At 40.6% G+C, this 23,406-nt stretch overlaps 1 protein-coding gene across 6 annotated transcripts in view; it reads right to left on the reverse strand.

Moving 5' to 3' along the window:
* Positions 1-563: 563 nt before the first annotated feature.
* The window catches only part of utrn (utrophin), a 148,154-nt gene continuing 125,311 nt past the window's right edge, over positions 564-23,406 (reverse strand). For 4 of the 6 annotated variants that reach the window (XM_026318701.2, XM_026318699.1, XM_026318703.1 and 1 more), the window contains 10 exons: positions 21,478-21,614; positions 16,631-16,669; positions 16,087-16,152; positions 15,415-15,480; positions 9,347-9,508; positions 8,064-8,301; positions 4,849-4,924; positions 4,491-4,574; positions 3,090-3,115; positions 564-1,923 (listed from right to left, as the gene is read on the reverse strand). In XM_026318701.2, coding sequence (XP_026174486.1) covers positions 1,915-1,923; positions 3,090-3,115; positions 4,491-4,574; positions 4,849-4,924; positions 8,064-8,301; positions 9,347-9,508; positions 15,415-15,480; positions 16,087-16,152; positions 16,631-16,669; positions 21,478-21,614 — 903 coding nt within the window. In that variant the 3' untranslated portion in view covers positions 564-1,914. The remainder of the gene's footprint in view (positions 1,924-3,089; positions 3,116-4,490; positions 4,575-4,848; positions 4,925-8,063; positions 8,302-9,346; positions 9,509-15,414; positions 15,481-16,086; positions 16,153-16,630; positions 16,670-21,477; positions 21,615-23,406) is intronic. The other 2 variants (XM_026318702.1, XM_026318704.1) reach the window with 2 other exon arrangements.

Raw genomic sequence — 23,406 nt, forward strand, 5'->3', positions numbered from 1 at the left:
TTTCCTGTTGGGACACATTTTACTCTAACAGGATGCAATAATGAGCCAATTTTACATCAGATTTGATTTATAAGCACAACAGCATGGCCAAGCAAGACCAAGGTAAGCGTCCTTAATGAAACATTGCACAATCTTTAAGAATGAGGCCCCAAGTGAGTCATGCTGCTCAGACGAGGAAAAAAAAAAAAAAACTGGGTTTCAAGAGGCGGGTAAAAGGCAAAGAGCCTCATTACCTTTCATCATTCATTTGGACTTTTCAGTTACAGCTCAGCATACCGCCTGCAAACATAATGATATAACCAGTCGTGGCATGATAATTTCTACTGATAAATAATAATGACACGGTTGTGGTTGGATGACATTGAGGTATTAGCAGTAATAAGGCTCATATTCCTCAAACCAGGTGTGGGTGTGTAACACGCTTTTAAAAGCGGGGCAAGTGCTTCCCAGGAAACACTTTAATTAATGGGATGAATTCCAATCAGCGTTTATGATTCAGTGAAGTGATTCATATATATTACCTTTACATTAAGCAAGAAAAAAATAACAGAAAGGGGGATGTGTACATGTTACAAAAAATTTTATTCTGAATAAAACAACATAGCCATATTACACGTAGTGTGGTCAAACTATTTTACATACCTCAGGAGAAGCGACACAGTTCTGCCATGGTACAAGTCATCATGATTGTAATCATTAAAATCATCACCAACATCATCACCAGTCTACAGTCAGAGGAGGTTATAGTAGTGTTGTTCAGTCTCACAAGTTTTACAGGATAGCATATAGCACAACAACACAACGCAGTGAGGGACCAGTGCTAGAAGGCCAGTGGAAAAAAAAAACCATAAAATAATACTCATAATGAGTGGCTAGCTTCAGCAGGCCACAGACCCATTGTGGTACAGTAATAGTAACTTCTTTTTTTTTTAAAACTTGGTATCTCCTAGTAGCAGTGTACACCAATACAGTAAGCTAAAGCTTGGAATGCTAAACCAGGTTGTTCATGTTCTGTAAATGATAACAACTGTTTATGAACCACAAAAACAAAACTGTGTCTATGAGTCTGAGGTAGCAAGGCAATCATGGCTTTCCTCTGATTTCAGAACATATAACTTTTAAAAAAAATATTCTACATAATGACAGTGGGCCTCTTACAAACCCAGATTCAGAACGACTTTAGATTTAAATCTCTATTTTCCAAAACTTCTTTCTTTGTACACAATCCCATATTAATTCATCAACTCTTCTCTCTGTCTTCCACATGTGGAATGACAAACTGTATAGGCACAGAAAGGGTACACTAAGTATGACACAAAGTTTGCCCGCATATCAACGCTTTAAAGGGGAACTTGACATCAAGCATGCTACAAGATTTTCAAAACAAAACAGACGCTTTGAGGATTGAGGGTCTACATCTTCAAAACAATCCTTTCAGCCACTGAATGTTAATACTCAGAAACTGTGTGTGCTCCCAGACTTGGAACAAAATCTCCTGGCTACTTCCATTGATAATAGCAACTGGAGTCTGGAGGGTACAAAGCAGTGGAATGAAAAAAAAAATGTAACAGATTGATTCCCAGTGAGGGCAGAACTTAACAAGAACAAACACAAGTCCCAAGTCACCCTCTGAAAAACCAAAAGTGTTTCACTATACAAAGCCCCGTTTCCATATACTCATCTGCATCTAAACAAATCACTGACAAATGTTGATCCAAGTTCAGATACAATCTACAGTTCATAAAATGTACAATTTGCATAGTACAAGACAAGGTGGTAAAAGTAGTTAAATTGTCTGGTCCTGTGCGTCTTTGGGATTTAGGGTCGGGTGTTGGGGTTGTTTGTTTGGGAGTGGTCCTGTCCCATCCAGTCTGTGCACACACGGACACACAGCATCCTCTTTGGTGACCCTCCTCACATCACCTACAAAACAGAGAAAAACAAAATAATCTCCTCAGATTAGACAAGTAAAAATATATATACGTTTCAAAACTGCAGCAGGTATGTCACTGGATTCAAGCAGACCCAGTGAAAGTTAATATTGAAAGTGCAGCAGGTGAACACGCCACATTTCTCTTCATCAAGACATCAATGTATAAAACAATCAGGGGTTCGACCACAGTAACTGGGTCTGAAAGCTGGTAAATGGACTGCAGTCCCTCAAACCAGTTACAGCCCATTAGGAGCTTGAAGCAGAGGAAAGGGAGAAGGTGGGCGTGAATGATGCAGGAAAAATTTTACAGAACAGAGCTGTCTTCTTAGAGATCGAGTTACGCCCTCAAACCTATTCACCTATGTCTTTGTGTAAAAACCAATTGACAGCTTATGGAAGAGTATGGGGCTCACTAAGGACAATGGAAAAAAAAAACAAAAAAAGACAAAAGGATACCAGTGAGAATACAGTTCACTTCATTTTCTGCATTTGTAACAGTTGTTGTACAGTATAATGATAAACTTGGTCTGACTAAAATTAAATTTAGAGTTAAAGTGAATTGGACATTCAGGAGAAAAGTAGAAATTAAAGGGGAACCTATCTGCAACAGCTTCCACAAATGAATTCACAGCACACAGGCCATTTAACAGGCGTGTAAAGGTGTTTGCTGTGTGTGCAGAGACGTGCTGAGTGGTTTAAAAAGACACAGAGAAAGGTGGACTGGACTGGACTGGACTGGACTGAGCAGAGTGGGACCAGAGCAGGGTAAATAATTACACCGGAAGAGGTCAGTGGCAATAGCTCTCACAATACCTCTGTCCCAAAATGCACACTGGCCTCAGACTGAGGGAATGAGAGGAGCCGCTAATGGCACTCTCCAGAGATCCATTAGCTGTCTCTTTCTCCCAGGCCACCAAATGTGGAGGGATGAGGAAGGGGAAAGCTACATAGAGGAGGCTACATTTGTGGCAGCAGCTGTAATTAGCTCTAAAAGGCTGCTCTGCTCTGACTCCTCTCACCTTTACCAACTGCTAAAACACCGACCCAAAAACATGCACACCAGAGCAAAAAAAAAAAAAAGGAAAACAGGAGCTTCCAAACAAGCTGCAAATGCACTCTGAATTACACTACTGTGTGTAGAAGCAGCTCATCTTACCTGTGGTCTTGACGAGAAGCTCGGGGCTACGGGAGACAAATCAGAGACAAAAGAGCCGTTTAACACTTGAACTCCACTGTTCATCTCAGCTTTTATAAGACACATTACATCAGCCTCTGGGTCCCTCCCACATATTCATGCACACACTCAACTCTGTGCTGATCTGTCCTGGTGCCTTGGAGCTGTGCAGTAACCACATGCTAATAATGCTTGCTGGAGCGTCTGCCAGATTAGAATGGATTTTTAACTCACAGGGGTTTTGACTCTAAAAATTCAAATGCAATTCTTTTTTTCTTTTTTCTTCTTAAATTTAGCTCTAGCTCACTTTTCAAAGACTTTTTTATTTATTTTTCTATTTTATTACTGGCCCTAGAGGTGGGTATTCATTCAGATTCTGCTATAAAGGGTAACAAAGATCTAAGGTTTCTTTCTGATAATATCAAATACTAAATTTAAATGATAATAAAACCCTTAAGGCTGTATCTAAAATATGTCTGAGAAAGTACTTTATCAGAATCAAAATCAGAAAGTCACATTTCAGAGACACCTTGCATGTACTACGCTAACAATGATTACTGTTTTTGAAAAAGCATACTCTTCTTGCCACTCGACTGAAATACAAGACAGCACCTTTTGGATTCATGACTATAGATAAGAGCATAGCTGCTCAAGCTGTAATCATTTTTATATGACACTCCCTCACACACAGACACACACTACCCACAAACAAAGCGAATTTACATTAGGGATGAAACAAGATAAATGGTGGATGAAGAGCAGGGGTATGAGCGATTCTGAAAGAGGAAGAAGAAGACAGAAGGACTGAAAAAAAAAAAAAGCAGTGAGACAAGGTGAAGGAGACAATCAAAAGGTGAAATTTTAGATTATGTTGTAAAGTGCCACCATATCTCCAGTGCCTCAAGTTTATGTTGCTATTTCATTTATTGTTCTTAGTTCATGCTGCCATAACACAGTGTGCCTGATTAATGATCCTGGAGATGTAAAAATGTACCTTATAGATGTAACATGCGAACAAAGCAAATAAACTACTGAGTGAACTGAGTGAACTAAAATTAGTCCCAGTGTCCCAATTTGTGCTGCTTTTTGTGGTCACATATGACAATCAACTGATCAAGTAAATGATCGGTGCAGCAATTAAAGACTATTGAATTACATTTTGGTCAAACTAAGCCATTACTGTACATGGAGGGTAAAAGCCTACCTAATTCACACATCAAGTACGTACATAACTTTTCCCTGCGAGAGGTGACGTATGAACAGTTACACAGAGTGACATCTACTATTTTTCTGCTGACTAGCGACCTTGTGGTGAAACAAATCTGTCCAAGGGGGCTGGGGACTCGTGGTGGGAAAGAAGAGGAAGAGCAGTGGGAAACTTACGACTGCATGCGGGAAAGGAGTTGTTAATCTGCTCCATTACATCTGCCAGGTCAGAGCTGCTGTTGTGGGCGTCCAGCAGCTCATCTGAACACATACACACACACGCACACGCACACAGAGGGAATTTCAGTGACCTTAAATACAGTTTAATACAGCACCACAACACAGTGAGCAAAAAAGTTTCCATTTGCAGAGAAAGCATGTGAGATCCTTTTCTGTGCTGTTTATGTCCAAACTTTCAGCGTACCTGCTAAATGCTGCAAAAAGCTGTAAAATGTAGCGTCCGCCATAGTGACTGAAATCCATGGACAGTGTTTGTGTTTGAGTGTGGAAGTCTTTTTGAGCTTGAGTGCCTCACCTGAGTTTTCAGTAAGTGGCGCTTGATCTTGAACAGTTGGAGTCGAAACTCCATTTACCCTTGAGTCCATCTCCGGCTGAGAGAGAGGGAGAGAAAGAGAGAGAGAGAGAGAGACGCAGAGGGAAGAAAACAAAAAGGAAAACTCCATTATTATAACATAATTATTCTGCTTGGCATGTGGCTGACAACTTCAAAATTAGCTGTGCTTCACAGTGGCAGGCAGAGACAAGGGAATACCAGAGGGCGGCACAATGAGGCCATTGTCATGTGTACAAAAACATTTCTGAGAAACATGTCTTTGCCAGTGTCCCAAACTGAGTTTAAATGAATCAGATCCAAAGGCCCCGAAGGACATTTCATACATGTTAGAGTCTTAAGGTTATTACTGAACCGCCAATCAAAATAACTCGGGTCAGACATGACAAACATTGTATGTATAATAGTACAGTAGCCATGCTGTTTTTGTCCAGAGCCAGAAGACGTGTATTTGTCTTAGATCTCAATCCACAGGTTCCCACCCTGATACCTACGACCTCTAACTGAGCTTCTCATCTCACTTGGAGCTGACCGATATTAATGTAACCACCACATGTACACAAATGACCTAGACTAATATAAAAACCAGTGTTGATATTTACCATATTTTTGACTGGGCCTTGTCTGGGCCAGATTTGATCGTGATATTTCGGTCACTAATGGTTCCCACTGCTGCTGTCTGTGCTAGGATGCTCCTGCTACTGAGCTCAAACTGACTCGCCCTGCAGTAAATGTGTTTTGAATATCAAAACAAATTGATTTACACACTGATAATGTGTATTCCATTATTTTCACTCATTACGATGAACACTACAAAATAGAAAACAATTACTGAAAAGAAAGCCCAGTTAGGCAAAAAACACAGAATAAAACACCAGAGTTAATTATATATGAGGGTTTTTGTAACTAGTGTAGACAGTTGATCAATTGCTGCAAACATGCTCTGTTGCTCTGATGCACAGAAGTGAACATTTGATGTCCAGTGACATTTATGGCAGAATCCCACATTCCCTTCAGCCTTTTAGCTGCAAGAAAACAAATCAATGTTGCATCCCTCCCCTCCCGCACAACCCCTCCTCTTCTCCTTCATCTCCTGGTGCCGGCGGCACCAGTAAAGGCTAACATGTTGGAAACGTCTCCAGAGCACAGCCAGTGTCTTGAGGCCCATCTTAGAATAGCAAAGGTCAGGGCTTTGGTCAGCCTACAGGAGTGTGAATTTAATGTGTGCCATCAAGCTGACTGGGTTTAATATTCTCCAACTTGGTGGAAAAAAGTTAAGGGAAAAGACATGTTGACATGTCAGCAGCACTCAGGGGCCTGAAATGTCAAACAACAGAATTTCTAAGCAGTGGTGTGTTGTGCACAGTATATGCATGTTTGCATTCCATTATTTTTGCTTTTTTTGTCTTTCAAAATCCCTTTACTTCAGGATGTGCTGACACTGTTTCAGAAAAATTCCCCAAGTTTCATGCTAAGCTTGCAAAGAAATGCACACAGAGAAACAGAATTCTGTATACAGTGCTAATGCTATTATTTTACAGTATTGAAGTACTTTACATTAAGACGTTACAAAGAAAACCTATAAAATTGTATAAAATATGATGCATTGTCATAAATTAATCAATCTGACATTATGAGGTAGTTAAAATTAATTAAATCTTGACAAGTAATAATTCGATAATAAATATGTGTGTGATAAAAAACATCATTCAGCTGCATGACAGCTACTTCTATTTTTGATGCTCTTTGTTCAGTTTGCTCCTTTTATTAAAATTAAAATTAAAAGTGTTTCTACAATACGAACAAATTAGTAATCTAACAGAGATTATGTAAAACTGGAGGGTGATCTCCAGCACGGAGCACGGTCAAGGATGGCTGCACAAAAACGTTTTTTTTGTCAAAATGTTCGTCTTCAGCCATTAAAACTCTGCCGAGTCACGTCGGCTGCCTCCTCGGGCCATATTTGTTGTGAGTTATTACTGTGCTTCCAGCTCCACAGCTACCAGAGAGCCAATACCTGCCCCGATGTTTGCTCAGTCTGATTTGTCGGGATTGCCGTTTGTTTGGCTTGAGAGAAGTGCATTCCTCACTTGGCACAAACAATCCAACCTCAGTGAGCAATTAGGCCACGCATTAAACAAATCAGGATGTTACTGATAGAAGGACTGAAGATGGATACCGGACTCCTAGAGAGAATGACAATGATGTGATTAGGATCTAACCTGAGCATCGATGAGCAGGTTTAGTTCTTTAAAGGCACAACAAACTAGAGCTAAAACTGTATTATCGGTTTATCACGTTTGCCATACAGACGTGCGTGGATGTCTGTGTGTGGATTCATAGGTGCACAAGTACATCTTTAAGTGGATGATTTATTTCAACGACTTTGAAAGAAAACCTTTTGTCTGATCAGTTTTCACTTTTTAAATTTGTTTTTCTATTTTACGAGTTGCACTCAAACTGCCCGGACAGCTGGTGTGTGGGAGAGCTGAATTGTGATTACTGCCCTGCAGCTCATCAACAATGAGCCTGATGTACTAAAAGAGAAGGCAGCTTTTGGGAAAAATAAAGTCTAAAGCGCTGTTGCATGTGCCTCAAATGTTTGATGTCGGTAAGAACAGCAGCTCATCTAGAAAAATGAACTCAATTTATCATTAAAACTACTCTAACAAATCAACACATGGACGCTGCCATAAGTGGTAATAGCCAATCCCACTTTTTTTGATAGCTGACACATTTTGCTGCAGCTTTGAGGGTGTCTGACCAAAATAATTTTAATTCTGGGAAACATGCTACTTGTCATTTGTTACTTTGAAAGCTCACATTAATTCCTTACAGCTGCTGCCTAATAGCCTTTTTATCACATCGTTGTGATTACACTAGTTTGAGTTTTAATTCTTTTCCCCACTAACAGACAACCTACTACTATGGTGTTTTCTGTGTGTTAAGCACCAAAACGACAGCCATTCTTTCTGCAAACAGCCTCTTTACAGTTGCAGCTTGAATCTGTATAAACCACTTGTTAGGGCAAAAGTCCAGGACAACAAGAAACCATCAGGTAGCTTTTTTTTTTTTCTTGTTGGGAAAAGACTATTTTGAAAACTTCATCTATCTATGCCTTCTCTCAGCCACAACCCGTGGCTTCTCAGGATGACATTATCCAACATGTCTTATGTCACCTGATGCAGTAGCTGTCGGAGCCGATGCAGCTGAGACTCCAGCTGTTTGTTGTGCTCCTCCAGGATGTGCATGCGGGCCTCCAGCCGGCCCTTGTGTTGTCGTAGCAGCTTGGCCTCAGCTAGAAGATCGGCCTCGTCAGGATGGGCAGAGGGGCCCTCAGACTCCCAGGGGCTTCCAGCAGGGGCCCCTCGCTGGCCATGCTGCTCTTTTAGCTGCTCATACTCTCTCTGCAGGGTCCTGATAAATAAGGGTTAGAAACAACACATACCTGTATAAATACATAGACATGCACAGGATGTCTGTATATGCTCACAGATTTATTCAGTAGGCCCAAAAGACATTTTACACACCAAGTTAATCTCAATAACACTAAGCATTTGTTTAATGCAGTATAGCCTCAAACAAATCATGAAATTTAACCAACATCTGTGTGTTTAGTATATTTTCATAATTGGCCTTATACATTGGTATCATAGGAGACTGGTGTGATATTATTATTATTATTAATAATAACAATACTAACAATGCTAACAACAATAATAATATATAAATTCAATTTAATTCAAAAGCTTTTTCCTGAACAGCTGTTATTCAGGTGCAACACAAAAAATGGCACGTTCATGTTTACCTCTGCTTTCTCTGTGAAATCCTCTCTTTAAGTGAATAGACAAACATAAAGGACCCCTGCCAAATCTCTCGCCTCACTCCCCTCTTTCTCTCTGTGCAGAAACATAAGCTGCAGTGCTTTACTTCAGTTGGCATCCATGAGCCTGGCAGTAAAGTTCTCTCTTTCCCAGAGCGCCTGTGTATTTGTGTAATCAGTGTTAAATCACTCCACTCCAGCCACTGCATCTCGACAACAATAGACTGCACAGTGACTCTGTCTCTAAGCCATCTCCATTTGCTAATCAGTCCGGGGGAAGGGCTTGGCATGTAAGACAGACTGAGGGTAGGAGAAGTGGGCACATGTTTATGTTTTGTGCATTGGATTGTGACAGTGTGTACATGTACTTAAATGACACACAAAGTAACAGTAATTGTGTGAACAGTAAATACTAAGGGGGGAAAAAAAAAAAAAAAAAGTATTTTCAAAAATTTAACTAAAACCTAAATTTAGTACTCTATTCATTTTTTGATCTCAAAAATCATAAGTGTGATAAGATTTTTAAAAAGATTGTCAAAACACACAGTAAGTGGTGTTTTCCCTACATTTTGGTTCTCAACCAACCTCTTGCCACACTGATTTTTAGCAAATTTTTTTGACAAACATATAGTGTTCGACCTCTGTTCCTCCTCCAGACGAGCGATGATCCTCTCCAGCTCGCCTCGCTCCTCCCTCTCCACGGCCTGTAGGATCTGGGCAGGACTCTGGGGCTGACTGCAGGGGGAGCCCTCCCCTCCGAGCGTCTGACAGTATTGCAGGATCAGGGCATGCTCATCATCCCTTTGGAAAGCAATGAAGAGTTATGTGATGTGTTAAAGGTCCAAGCATCTACATGAAAATTAGACATAACTCTTCTTTTTACAAACAAGAGCTGCAGCTGCTGAGCTCCGAATTTCAACAAAGACTGTGCAAAGACACTGCTGTGAAATATCAGAGCTTCAGCTATTGTAGGCCTGTTGCACTGCAAGTTTCACAATCCCTGGCGAAACACAAATGTACCAGTCCGTACAATCTGATAATTGGAGTGACGGACAATTGATGGAGCTGGAGGAAGCAAAGAAGAGAAAAAGCCTGGCAGACAGATGGAAAGATATGGTGGAAGAGAGAAATTGCTCCTGAGGGCTGATGTTGTGTATCTGTCTAAATGTGTCTGTTTCTTTCTTTCAATGTTATCTCAGTCATCTGGAAGACGGTGGCAAGTATTGCTTAAGCCCAGCTGTGACCTTCATTGTAAAACACATATAGTCTAAAGACTACCACCTGACAACCACACATGCACAACAAACATTTTTGTTTGGAGGTCCTTTCCATCACTAAAGTGACTGCCATAGCCGTCACCAGTCTGACAGCTTTAGTTAGAGTTTGGCTGAGAAAGTTTAGTGGCATGGTGGCACCACATGTTGATCTGTACACTCTAAGAGCATGGTGTTTCAGTTTAAAGCAACTTGGATGTTAGGGTTAGCTTTGTCGTACTGATCATGCTTTGCATTGGCCAACACAGCAACATCGCTATAATGAAGACTGAGTGGAAAAATCAGACAGGTTGTAAACACAATGACGGGTTAACCAGATGACTCAGTTATTTCATGCAGAGATGAAGCACACGAGTGCCTCCAAGATGCTGGTTGGAACTCATCATTGCACAAGAAAACTCACACTAATATACAGTAAGTGTATATACAGTAAGATAAGCAGAACCAATAAATTAGGGTTGAAGTTTAATTTTATTGTTTAATGGTTATGTTTTTGGTAATAGTTTTATCTGACTGACCTCGGATTTTGTTTCAAACCTGTATGATGTATTGAAATGGCCTCTACAAGCCGAAAACTGCTGTACTTTTGGCCATGCCTCACTCAGTGTTATGCAGACGGCTAGTCGTGACACCTTTTAAAAAACAAGATTACTCGCTATAAATTTTACACATTCTTATCAAGGCCAGAGCAGAATGGAGGACATAATCCTTGGCTATAATGATTAAGTGGGTAAAATACAAGCTGCCACACTGAAATTTCTCAGGTTTTACACAAGAAACCTAGGAACTGCACCACAGGAGGCAATCATTGAGTATTCAGCAACTATTGAGAATTACATTATCACCACATGCATAATAAGACGTTACAAAAAAGAAGCTTTTTTTTTCCTCTGAGATGACAGTAATTATACTATTGTGGAAGCAAGATCTGAAGAGAATGGATGGTCATTGACAGGACACAAAGGTTTTCAGCTTTTCTCACATAAAAGGAACAACAGGCTAAGCCAGTGTGTATCCTGTATGACAAACACAAAATGCTTTTAGTATTAGCCAGCCTTGTGTGTGATTTGAAACACAAGTTTAGAGTGTCCTTTCTCTTAACAATGGGATTTGCATTCAAGTTCAAACTTTTCATGTATTTTGCTGAAATGAAAAGCACCAGTGATAAGCAGGGAGTGGAATATGTTTTCAAACTTTCTGCTCTGTCAGAAAAACATTCCACCAGTTTTCTATCCCCTGCATTCATTTGCATTTCAACATCATATATTTCCAAATTTATTTCAACCATTCTCCATTATTATTTTTTTTTTTACATAATTTTTTGTTTGTACTCACACACATACTCGAACATACCTTGTTATTGATCGGTTTCACTCTAGCATTGTGACTGAAACCATGCTGAAACTACTCAAGTTACTCATAAAAAGGCAGAGACAGGAGGCTTGAATTTCCCACTGTCACTGGTGCAACATGCAGCAATAGACCAACACACACACACACATTCATTTGAGATGCAGGGATGCTGTGACAAGCGAGTCAGGGATGATGAAGAAGGGCTCAGTTATTGTAGAGAAAGTTGAAAATAGGTGTCGCTGTAGTCTGCCGGGGCCAGGGGATGTGGTCCTGCACAAAGTGAGTAACCAATTAGGCAACAGGAAGCTGTGAGGGATCATTAGATGTGGAAATGAAGACTACAGGGGGTCGAGCCGGCTCACAAACTACTTTTCCTGAAATGTTGGAACAAAGAGTGCAGTGCAGAGTGGTGGAAGAGGAAGGGAAACAGAAGAAATAGACAATGGCGGAAGAGAGCATCACTGTGGGCGAAGAATTACATGTGATTAATTCTGATGAATAGTGAGGCTATTAGCTAAAATGTGTGTTAGTGGTGAAAGCGAGCGAAGGACACGGCTAAGGGGACTTTACCCGACAACAGAAGTCTGTGGGCCTGATGCCTGACTAACATATCACATGAAAGCAGCTCCTCCTAAGCTGAATGGCACTATCTGCTGCCTTCACTGAGCTCAGTGAGAAGCAGTGAGAGATAAAGACAGAGGGAATCAGAAGAAAGAAAAACAAAAAAAGCAGGAATAGGAGAGGATATTGAAAGAATCGTGGAGGCTACATCTTCCAGTGATGAAAAGTTAAAATTTCAAGGCATTTCAATGTTTACCTCAGTGCTTCGTGTTTAATCTGAAGGTTGCCTAGACCCAAAGGTAAAACATGATCAGACTCCAACTAAAAGTGATGAAAGGAGTAGAGAAGAAAGGGGGGAGTATGGTTATAATGAAAGGGGGTTTAAAAAGGACTAGAGAAATTAAAAGGAGGGGGTAGGAATAAAGGGCAAAATTTGAAAGACAAGAAAAAGGGATGAGCGCTGGGGGAAAGACTGGAACGTGAGAGATAACCAAACAAAAAGCTGGATGGAAAAAGGGAAGCGGGGAGTCTCGCTCCTCAGTGACGTCCTGAGGCGTTGATGACAACATTGTGCTTTGGTTGGAGGTCAGAGAACACAGGCAACACCGACTTCCTCATTAAAAATTCCCTTTTAGATAAAAGCAATGCAGGACAACAGTGACACAAGCACTAAAGCCGCACGCACGCACGCACACACACACACACACACACACACACACACACACACACACACACACACACACACAAATTGCTGTGCAGCAAGTCCAGATCAGTGTTTGCAGGCTTCGAATGATCAGAAAACACACACAAAAAGCCAAACATGCATGAAATTGGCAAACACTGCTGTCCTAGTCATGTATGGTCTCATAAGCTCTAACGCTGCCAAAAAGACACCTTCCACTCAGGCATGGAGATTGTTTGTGTGTGTGTGTGTGTGTGTGGGTGTGTCCTCAAAAACAACCAGATGGAGTGGAGTAATAAACAAAAAGGCTGGAGGTGAGAAGGAATACATTTTACACAAAGAGGAAAAGACAGACAGACACTCCAACCCAAGGCATTAAAAAGGAAGAGGAAGAATAGTTGCTTCTTAGCCGAGAAGTCTGGCAACACGATATAGAGCTTCATCTTTTGAGACGAGATAGTGGGCTGTTACACTGAGATCTCAAGGTTAGTTTTTCCTTAAAAACAGGATGTGACGGCCACATTTGTGTGTAAATAATAAGGCCACTGGCTGTTTCTGGCCTTTTCGAAAGAGCTAAGATTTCATTCAAAACTAGAGTGAATGACATTTATTTCTGCACATTAACATTTAAATGAATGTTATCACATTTATGACACATTAGACCAGCCAAAAAAAAAAAAAAAAAAAAAAAGTCTTCCTGAAAAGACCAACATTAACTGTAATCTAAAGGTACTTTTAAGAAATTGAGCTGGCTGTAATGAAGTACCTAAAACCAGCTTTCAAGATTTCAATATAATTTAGCTCTTAGTTCAAATGAAGAGCTGATGTGTAAGGACTCAAATAAGTCTATTCCCTTTCACAAAGCCACCATTAACTGTGTGTAATAAGGGCAGACAAATTGAATGAAGTTAATTTTCTTTTTTCTATAAGGGGTACTGTTTTACAAAAAGTTTATGTTGTGTCTCAGACCTCAGTGTTCCTGATTAAGGTTTGGATTATTCATCAAATGCAAAATAACAAACCAAATTGTATTTAAAAGAACATTAGATTAAAAAAAATTACTTGAAGCTTCAAATGTGCAGTGTGCGGACTGGCGTTATGTTGTGCTTCGTGCTGATAAATGCTGCAGTTCCAGTTATCTTTTGTAATTGACATTTAAAGTTGTTTTTTATTCACAGCTACACTGTTTTGCAGAAAAGCAAAATGCAAATCTTACAATGGTGACAGTGATGGAAAAGTGAGTGAAAGCATAAAGGCTGTGATTATGTTCTAAATGTGCCCTGGTGGGTGTTTTTTCCCTCTGCAGCTAAACCCATTACCCTTCATCAAACCATCATCTTCCTCACCTCATTAGCGTTCAACGCGCTTCTATGCATTAGTGTCAGTGTTGTCTCAGAACTGGCAAAGATAATGGCTTCTTTTCTTAAATAAGCCAGAGCACAAAACACAAAAGAGAGCATGAGGAGGAGTGGGGATAATGTGTTTGTCCCACACTACAAAAGCTTAGAGAGGAAAATAAACCCACCCGTTTCCACCTTCCCCTGCTCGCCAACGTTTCATCTTTTTATTGATCAACTAAAAAGCCGAGAAAGTGGAGAAATGCAACTTTTGGGAGTCTTCCTTCAAACACCTTCTATATGTGAAACTGCTTTTCTAAGACGAAGGTCAGTTACAGGCGAAGTGTGGGAGCACTGGTCCCACATGAGGCATACACATCAGCAGGGGTTGCAGCCTGCAGCAACACGAAGCGGATCCTTCACTACAGTTTCACTGAAGGTTCTCCAAGGCTTTACCCATCTCCCCGTGCCATTTTGTTGTTTTACTGTAAATAATCCTTTTTTTTATGAATTTCCTTTTGAGAAAATTCCAAATTGTGCTTCCCTTCTTTTGATAGGCATACTGGAGCCTCTATGCTCTGTGGGTGCATACTTACAACACTTTGGAAAACACACTTTTTTGCTTTGTGCTACTTGACACCCCTGTTGACATAACAATAATCTTCATCCGCCCTGTATGTAAATGTTGAGATCTATCTTTTATGGGCTAAAAGAATAAAAGGTAATACCCTGTATAGACAAGAATACAATGAGGTGTGTGTGTGTGTGTGTTTTTTTTTCATTGTGAACACACACATTAATGCGTCCAGGGCGGCTCAAAGGGCTCATCCGAGAGTTCATTCAATTGATTAGGATGTGAGCTGGGAAAACAGAGTACTCCCTTCATCTTGAATGGCCAGCAGAGGACAGACACACACCTTCATTCATTGACTGAAGCACACACACATGCACATTGACACAGACAGACACACACACAATCAAAAATCTCCTTGTCAGCTTTAGCCCCTTTTCTGTGATTTCTTCTTTTTCAAGTTCCTGAAAATCACACCCTACTCTCATTGTTGGTACAATCCAATTTCAAAGTCCTTCCTGCCGTATTCAACCACATCCCATTGTCTTTCCCCCTCTCACGCCCCCTCAATATTTTTCTATTGCTCTCCTACACCCTTTCTCATTTTTCTCATTGTCTCCCTTGATCGCTTTTCAAGAATGTGGAAAGCCACCTGATTGTTTCGTTTGCTGGTTCTTGTACTCAGAAATCAGAGAAGGCAGGTTTGGGGGGTTTGACAGGTAAAAAACACACTTAGAGCTGCCTCAGCATTATAATGAAACCACATATCAACAAATATAAACAGAACATTTGTTGAACAAATTGTTGAACATGTTTCTAGACAGGTGTTGGTTTGGTTGGGTATCTGTGAAGCAACATTTGATGGAAACATGTAGTCAGGAAATAAAAAAAAATAAAAAAAATCTTGGGCATGTCAAGCAGCGACTTACATGCTTCCTGTGGCGGAGCTGCTGTCTGTGGGTAGGGAGCCGTTGGAGCGCTCCATCTGGGCCAACCTGAGAAAGACACCAACATCACTGACTAACACTAAACACTAAATTAACAGTTGAAGTGTTTATCTGCTGCCATGATCTCATTAAAATGCAAAACATGAGTATCAACAAATTAGTATCTCAAATGAGCCACAATAGCACACTAATTCAAATTTAAAGGATGTAGTGAATCTAGTTAAAGACGTCCAAAGGGCCTCAAACGTCTGTAGAGACCACTAAAGGGGTTATCGTTTGTATTTTCTTAGCAGGATCATGCTTTTTCCTTTCCAATCTTTCTTTATTATGTTTCTGTTCTAATTTATATACTTCATGAGAAACACTTGCCAGGGAATTAAAATAACTTCAGAAAAGATTCTTTTGGAGCATAGTGGGGCCCTAAGGCAACACTACCTTAAAAATATCTGCGCTATACAATATAGGCACCTATTGATATGAATACAGACTGAAGGCTAGTGTGACCCGAAGTGTCACATCCAAGTCAGTATGATATTCCGTGGAAAATGGGCTCAATGTAAAAAAAAATATATATACTTGCAGTAAATTATCAACAAAACTTTTTTTTCTAAATGTGCTATGTCTGAGATGATGACTGGATAATGCCGTACATACCTGCTGGCATACTGCTCTATCCTGGAATGGGTGTCATCATGAGAGAGCTGAGGTGACTGGGACAGCCTGGAAATGAATGGGGTAATGGAGATGAATGAGATCCAGCATGCTCATACAACCTTATTAACAGAGAGATTCACGTCCACATGCACACAAACACACGCAACCTAATGGCCCATCACATCACCCCGCGCAACAAATCTGATGATCCTAGAAAGAGAAATAGGAGAGCAGGATGATCTGTGGAGCGGTTGGATGGTTTTTTGATGGCCGCTGCTGGGATGAGCAACTAAATGCTAGTTGGATGCTTTAGAGAGGAGAAGTAGGTGATGGTAAGAAAACAGCAGGTGAGTGTTTTGGATTGCATGTTCAGCCAGTGGCTCAGGCAGGCAGGCAGGCAGGCAACATGCAGTGCAGCCATGGCTTAGTTGGTATGAGGACATAGGGGGGAGGTGAGTGAGGAGATGGGGGAGTAAAAGAGGTGTTGGGTAGAGGCATTCCAGTCTGGAGACAAGGTGTTGCTGCTGGTGTCGCAGATACTCACTCATACTGCTCCGGACACATGCTGATGAGGGTGACGGGACTGTAAGAGAAACGGAGGAAGGGAGGCAGGGAAGGAGGGTGGGGAGTAAAGGTACCACAAAACATTTCAGGGTCAAATCCACTCCGTGGGTAAGAAACAAAAACATAGCAGGTGGAGGAAGAACTGAAAGGTAGAGTCTGCCCAACAGCTGAGGGGCTGGACTCAACATACAGTGAAGATATGGAAAACAGCCACCAATATACAGCATGTATGATTGTGACTAGTGATTTTCTCTGAAGGCTGATCCATAACAGAGTTGTGACACAGTGCAGGTTGACATTCAGATTTGAAAGGGGCAAAATGAGTGAGTGAACCTGTCAGTGGAGTGTCATACTGTATATCCAGGGACACAGAAAATGGTTGATTATATCAGCTGACTTTGGTATCATGTATTGTTCAATAAACTGAAATTAATTCCTCTTTCATGTATTTCCTGAAGAATTTACAGAAATGATACACCCAGACACATTTATACAGTAGAACCTGTTTTCAGCCTTTGAGGACATTAAAAAAAAAAAAAAGAGAGATGTTAGATGCATGTGTGTTGCTACATAAACTCTCTAGTCTGCTATTCTTAGAGATGCAGAGCATAAACAGTTTTTTGTATACAAAAGGGAACACCTTCTCAGCTCAAAAACACAAAGAAATGTGTTGGGGGTTTTTTCCACGGAGGAGGATGGCTAGAAATTGGTAAGAAAACAGTTGACACAAGAAAATTTCTTTCGCTTTGTTTGTTCCCTCATTGAAGCAGGAAAATTCAAAGGGAGACGTGTGGCATGGTTCTTATGTTTCTCACAGCAGGGCAGCCAGTGAAGTCACACCTTTGTAGCTGCAAGGAGATTTAAAAAAAAAAAAAAAAGTTAGAAAGAGAATCGAGGTCGGCGGGGCAGACTGATCCAACTACGCTGTGCAGCATTTTACACGCCTCCGCCAACACTTGTGAAAGAGGAAAAGAGTGTTTTTTTGTTTGTTTTTTTCTTTTTTTAAGGAGAGTAATGTTGGTTTTCTTCTTCGCCAACAATTGACAGCTTTGTAGATTCTAGATTATCTTCCTTTCACTCAAATGCGTTCGACCCACATACAGTGACTTTAACCTTCAGATGGGTGCACTTTGTGGTGAAGAGAAAAACACAAGGAACACTGAGAGCGGGAGGGAAAGAAATTGGAAATGCAGCGTGAGCAAAAAAAAAAAAAAAAAAAAAAAAGAGTGATGGAACGGTGACTAAAGCAGAAAGTGGGAGGGGGGAAGTCACGACAGTAGAGACCTTGGGAGTCTGGCAAATACGGCTTTATGGTGTGCATTCCTGAAGTACAATAGAGGTGCAGGCCCTCTTCATATTTCACTAAAACTGCTAAAAGTCTGAACACACTGAGCTGTGGTCAGAATTCATGGCTACGGTGAACCTAAATGAAAAACAATATTCACATGCAATCATCATCAGTCAATATATAATTAACTTTGCAATCTAAATGTGGCCTATTGTCTTCAATCTCAGAGCCCATAAAGTCACCACAGATCCAGCTTCGTCTTCAAAATGAGAGGAATAATACACCACTTCATCTTAGCCTTAACCCAAAAGAGCTCACATTGAAATTCCAGACACACCATCACAGCGGGTGGTGACATTTTAACAAAATCTTTAAGTCAATGTCTTGTCAGTAGACAGTGTCAAGCCTGGAATAAGCAAATGGCCTCTGGTTAAACAACAAACACCCACCCACAAGCTGTAAAACCAGGCTCTGTCACTCACTGCTTTAGAAACCATGGAACTGCTGACTGAGACAAAAAACTGAGGAAACAACCAAATGTCCTGATGTCTTTAGTCATCTCTTTATGTCAGATCATCCAGCATAGGTTTCACTGTCTTTTTTTTTTTGGGGTAAAAGGTTTATAAAAATCAATTTAGTCTGTCATGCTGTGGTAGTCACTCTGTCACAGTTAGCACAGGTTCTCCCTGATCTTCCTGCTGTCCTCCGTTTTCTCTGTCAGGGGTAAAAAGACCATCTGTGCATGCTGACACTGCTACCTGTCTGTCAGGAAGACAGCTATAGGGCTGAAAGGGGAAATATGTGTGTGAGACACAGATGCACTGAAAGACTGATTGAGAGAGCGCACAAGGGTCATTGATTTGGAGTTTAGATTTAGAGTTCAGTGTATTGTTGGTGACATACAGTGATGGTGGGCCACAATGTATTTAATGAACCAAACGGGAGAGTACTGTGTGTCTTAAATGTTTTAATGTGCTGTGATCGCAGTGAGCAGAAGGTCTGCAGCGGAGACAGCTGTGCTGGATGTGTCTTACTGAACAGGAGAAGATAACAGGGACCTGCCTGTGGATTTGCATATACAGTCCTCACAATTCAGTATCATAAAAATGTTCTTCAATGCCATCATCAATTCATCTGACATTTTGAGTCATAAATGAATATGACTGATTTGCTGACTTATCTATACTGTACATGTACTAAACTGTACCTTGAACTAATGCAAAAATGAACCCAAAAACTACCTTTGCTAAAATATTCCTACAGAAATGTTCTGACTTTTACTTTTTCATTAGTCTTTCACATTTATTTGTACCCATTAATGTGCACAAGGTTTCAGAGAATGTTTTGTTTTTTTTGCAGCAGACGTGATTCTGAAAAAAATACATATATCCACCTAATTTAAAATTCATGTTCAAAGCCATTAACCTCTCTGCAAGGCCTAATTCAGCATCTACCGTATCTGTTACGTAGAGTGAAAGGCAAAAAAAGCAACAGCGCGTGGGAGACCATTAGAATGGTTCTTTCACATTATCAAATATAGCTGTGACGAATCAAAAATCCTATCTGGCATGAAATTAAGCAAATATATAAGTGGGAGATGAGAGTAGGTGGTGTTTTGCTCTCTCAAGGTGGAGAGAAACCCGAGTGGGTGGAATTAAAAAGAGAAACGATGATACAAGAGTGGTAAGGAGAGAGACAGCGGGTGAGTGCATTTGGGAGGCCAATTATACTGCAGACAATCTAATCTTCTCTTCTGCCGCTATCGTACTTCAAAAAGCACAACTTTGCTTTGTTAAGAAGACCACTGAAGCCTAACAACACATTAAAAGAGTTTGAGGGGAGCAATTAAAAACAAATGAAATCCTTTAATTTATACACAGCAAAAAGAAACTTGCTTTTGTGAGTAGATGTTGATGGATGTATAGTAGCATGTTAGTAGTATGCTGACAACACTGATAAACTAGGAGCAATCATATTCTTATCAGAACCAACATGGCAGCAAGTGTTGTTGATGTTTACTTAATGTGTGTAGTTCCTCTTTTTAAGCAGGGAGGAGACCTTGTTCCAATTACAGAAAAATCCATTTCAATTTAGGTCACAGTATTCATTTCAGTGACATGAAAATGGCAAAAGCCCATAAACTGTGACAATATAGGTCTAAAATTAATGTGATACGCTTTGCTCAATAGCTAAAAATTGTACATACAGGCTTCTTTCTGCACATAAAGCTGTCTCAAGTGTACACAAGCTATGGAAATGTGGATAGCCCACAGCCCACAGGAGAGCCCTAATGCAGCTGAGGAGATGATAAAATGATGACCATGAAATAGTCCTAAATTTTTTTAAGTCTCCATTACCTTCTGCCATATTCTGAAAAGATCTCCAGGTTTCGCCACAATTTCTCTACCTTTAAGAGGCATTTATCAGGCAGGCAACTCTGCAGGAGTCATTAGTCAGAGCTGAAGGGAGGTGAGAATGGAGCAAGGTGGGAGGTGAAGAGGAGAATGGGCGAGAATGGGAGGAAAGAAAGAGGAAGAGCAATCCATCTGAGAGGTGACTGTGTGCAACTGGGTGTCGGGGAAAATCTATCGCAAATGAACAGGTGAGTCACTGGCTGCACACGTATGAGTTTTCCTTTTCCTCCACAGTAGATATTCATCTACTGTGCTCAAAATGTAGGAGACCATGAGCATTACATAAGGACAGAATGGTGGCATGAAATACAAAAACCCTGGCAGGTGGAGACGAGACACAAAAAGGACTGTGAGAGGTGTCACAGTCTCGGAGCACACAGGGCAAACACACACTCCAGCAGCGAGGATGAGTTGCCCGTCTGGGGCATCTGCATAATGTGAGCCTACTTAAACAGCTCTCCACGGGGGATTTACAGCTGGTGGGAGCCAGGACATTAATCAGACGGTGTCACTGGGGCTGGTGCTGCAGACAGAAGATCTACAGTGCAGCAACAGCACCTGGTAAAGACTGGGCCGACAAATAAATAAACACATAAACTGAGTGGGAAATTAACACTCCCCATATATTGTAGCCCTTCGGGTGTGGGTGCGCTGAGTGTCACACGTGAAATTTTTTTATAACCTGAGGATAGTTATGGCCGAGTGAGATTTGACAGTAAGATACATGTAAAAAGACGCAACACCTATTTGACATGTCAAAGTCAATTTAGTAGCCATGGGGAGAACAACTCGCTTATGAAAACTGTTATATAATATCTTTATGGCTCTTGAGAAACTCTGTCAAGTCTCATAAAATTAAAATTCAAAGTGTTATGAATGGAAAAATCTTGGACCAGAGGTTGAAACATCAAACCTCGACCACATTCATTGTTTCACTCACAAATGCGTCACATTTCTGAAGCTAAAGGTGATCTAATTCCCCTTTCACTCTGACCTTAGGACAGCTGAAAGGCCTTGTGAGGCATGACAGGTATAAAACAAAAAAAGGTTAGATTCTGGATGAGTTTTTAACATATTAGATTTGAGCCCTGTCCTGTTTCGTGTAAATGCTCTTGGGTAACTTACGTTTCCATGTTGTCGCCCTCTAGAACTGTCTGGACCGGCAGGTAGCCTAGCCGAGGATGCTTGGCAAAGTATTTCTTCGATCGGAACTTGTTCTTCAGCACTTTGGTGAAATCACGCATGTCCTCACCTGATGTCGTCTACAAAAAACAAACAAATAAATAAATAAAAGAGAGAATGAGAGAGCTCTTGGTGGTGGTATTTATTGCACTGTGTGCTAGTTCATGCATTTCCACACTCTTGTGCACACATAAGCATGTGTGTGGAAGAGAATGTGTTTTATTAATTAGATGCTGTGCTTAACAATGGTGTTCCTCCTGCAGAAGCAGTTTGTGCCTCACAAGCAAACAACAAATTACCACAATCGCTTCTGCAGAGGGTAAGAAAATCCCTCTGTAGAAGGTTCATACGACTACTACTGAAAACACACACACACACACACACATAAATATGCAACTCTCACAGTTGATAGATATGCGTAAATGAACAGACTCTATTGAATTCACTTGGCTTATTGACTAATCCATGCAATTTACGATGGCAGCTTGAGCAAACCATCAGCAATTACAAAACAATTACACTCAAGCCAGAGAATAAATTGTGCATGTATATATGTGTGAGGCTGTGTGTGTTTTGTGTAAGCTCTTTGCTGTGTGGCTTGAGAAAAGTTGTTTACAGAGTGACAATGCAGATACAGACAGGAAACGGCTTCATTGCGGAAATCTCTGTTTTAACCATTAGGCCACCAAGAAGCCCCCTGATGTTCTGATGCAGCCAGAAAATGTCTAATACCAACACAATGACACCAGAAACACAAGTCAGAGTCGAACCCAAACACCATCTCCATGTTTGAAAGGTAAAAATATTGAAATTACAGTAATCAATACAGCATAGCACCAAATCTAGGTTCCCCAATATCACTGACAAAGCCCACTGGAGATATTAAAAGACCACTCCGGTAAAAATCTAAACCTAATAAAAAAAAAAAAAGAGCAATATTGTGGCTATAAAATAAATAGGACAACAAAGATGAGACAACAAATCTTATTAAATGACTGCACTGAGTCCTACAACAGCCAACATCAATCTGCAACTCTCTGAAAAATTGGATTTTTCTGTCATATTTAACACGGACTTTCAAAGGTATAAAAACCAAAACAATTTGCTTTGAGCATTGGGAGAAAGGCAAATATATTTATATATGATACTGATATTTTCAGAAGAAACAAAGCTAAACAATAAAACACTTGCACTACAAAGATGTTGAGCACAATTGAGTTGCAATTGCAGAATAAGTACAAGATACTTAATTCAAAGGAGTTTTCATTTAATCCCCCCCCCCAGATACATCTAGCAGTATGGTAGTGTGAGATGTGGCAGATTTTCTATCAGTCTACAGTATTGTGTGGTTTAATAGACATCTATTAAGGTGGACATGTAGTGTTTCTGAACAGCGAGCACCTCACAGCTTTTTAGTGGGATTTAAGTCAAAGGTCTTCAAGGTCTTTCTTACTTTTGCTCTACCGTCGTCCCAGTATCGATCTGGCTGTATATTTTAGGTAATTGTTTGAGCAGAACATAAGTGGTCTATGGTGTCTGGCACCCCAGAGCAAGCTGTCCTCTGCAATTTGCTCGTATTTGGCTCCACACACATTGCAGCCCGTTGTGCCGAAAAGGATGCAGACAGCATGACACTGTCACAGCCATTCTTCAAAGAACTGAAGGTGATAAGTTGTGACTGGCTTTTGGCAGACACAGATCTTAGCATTATGGCTGATGGGTCCAAATATTCATTAGATCAATGAATAGAGTCTTTTGACTCATGCTCTCAGTTTTTAATAGGCTTTTTTTCTTCTAGCCTGCCATCATAAGCATCACTTTTGTGCCAAATGGACTAAATTTCTGCAGCACTGACTGTTATCCTCTGAGCAA

Source organism: Mastacembelus armatus, chromosome 24 (genome assembly GCF_900324485.2).
Source record: "Mastacembelus armatus chromosome 24, fMasArm1.2, whole genome shotgun sequence".
Classification (NCBI taxonomy): Eukaryota; Metazoa; Chordata; class Actinopteri; order Synbranchiformes; family Mastacembelidae; genus Mastacembelus; species Mastacembelus armatus.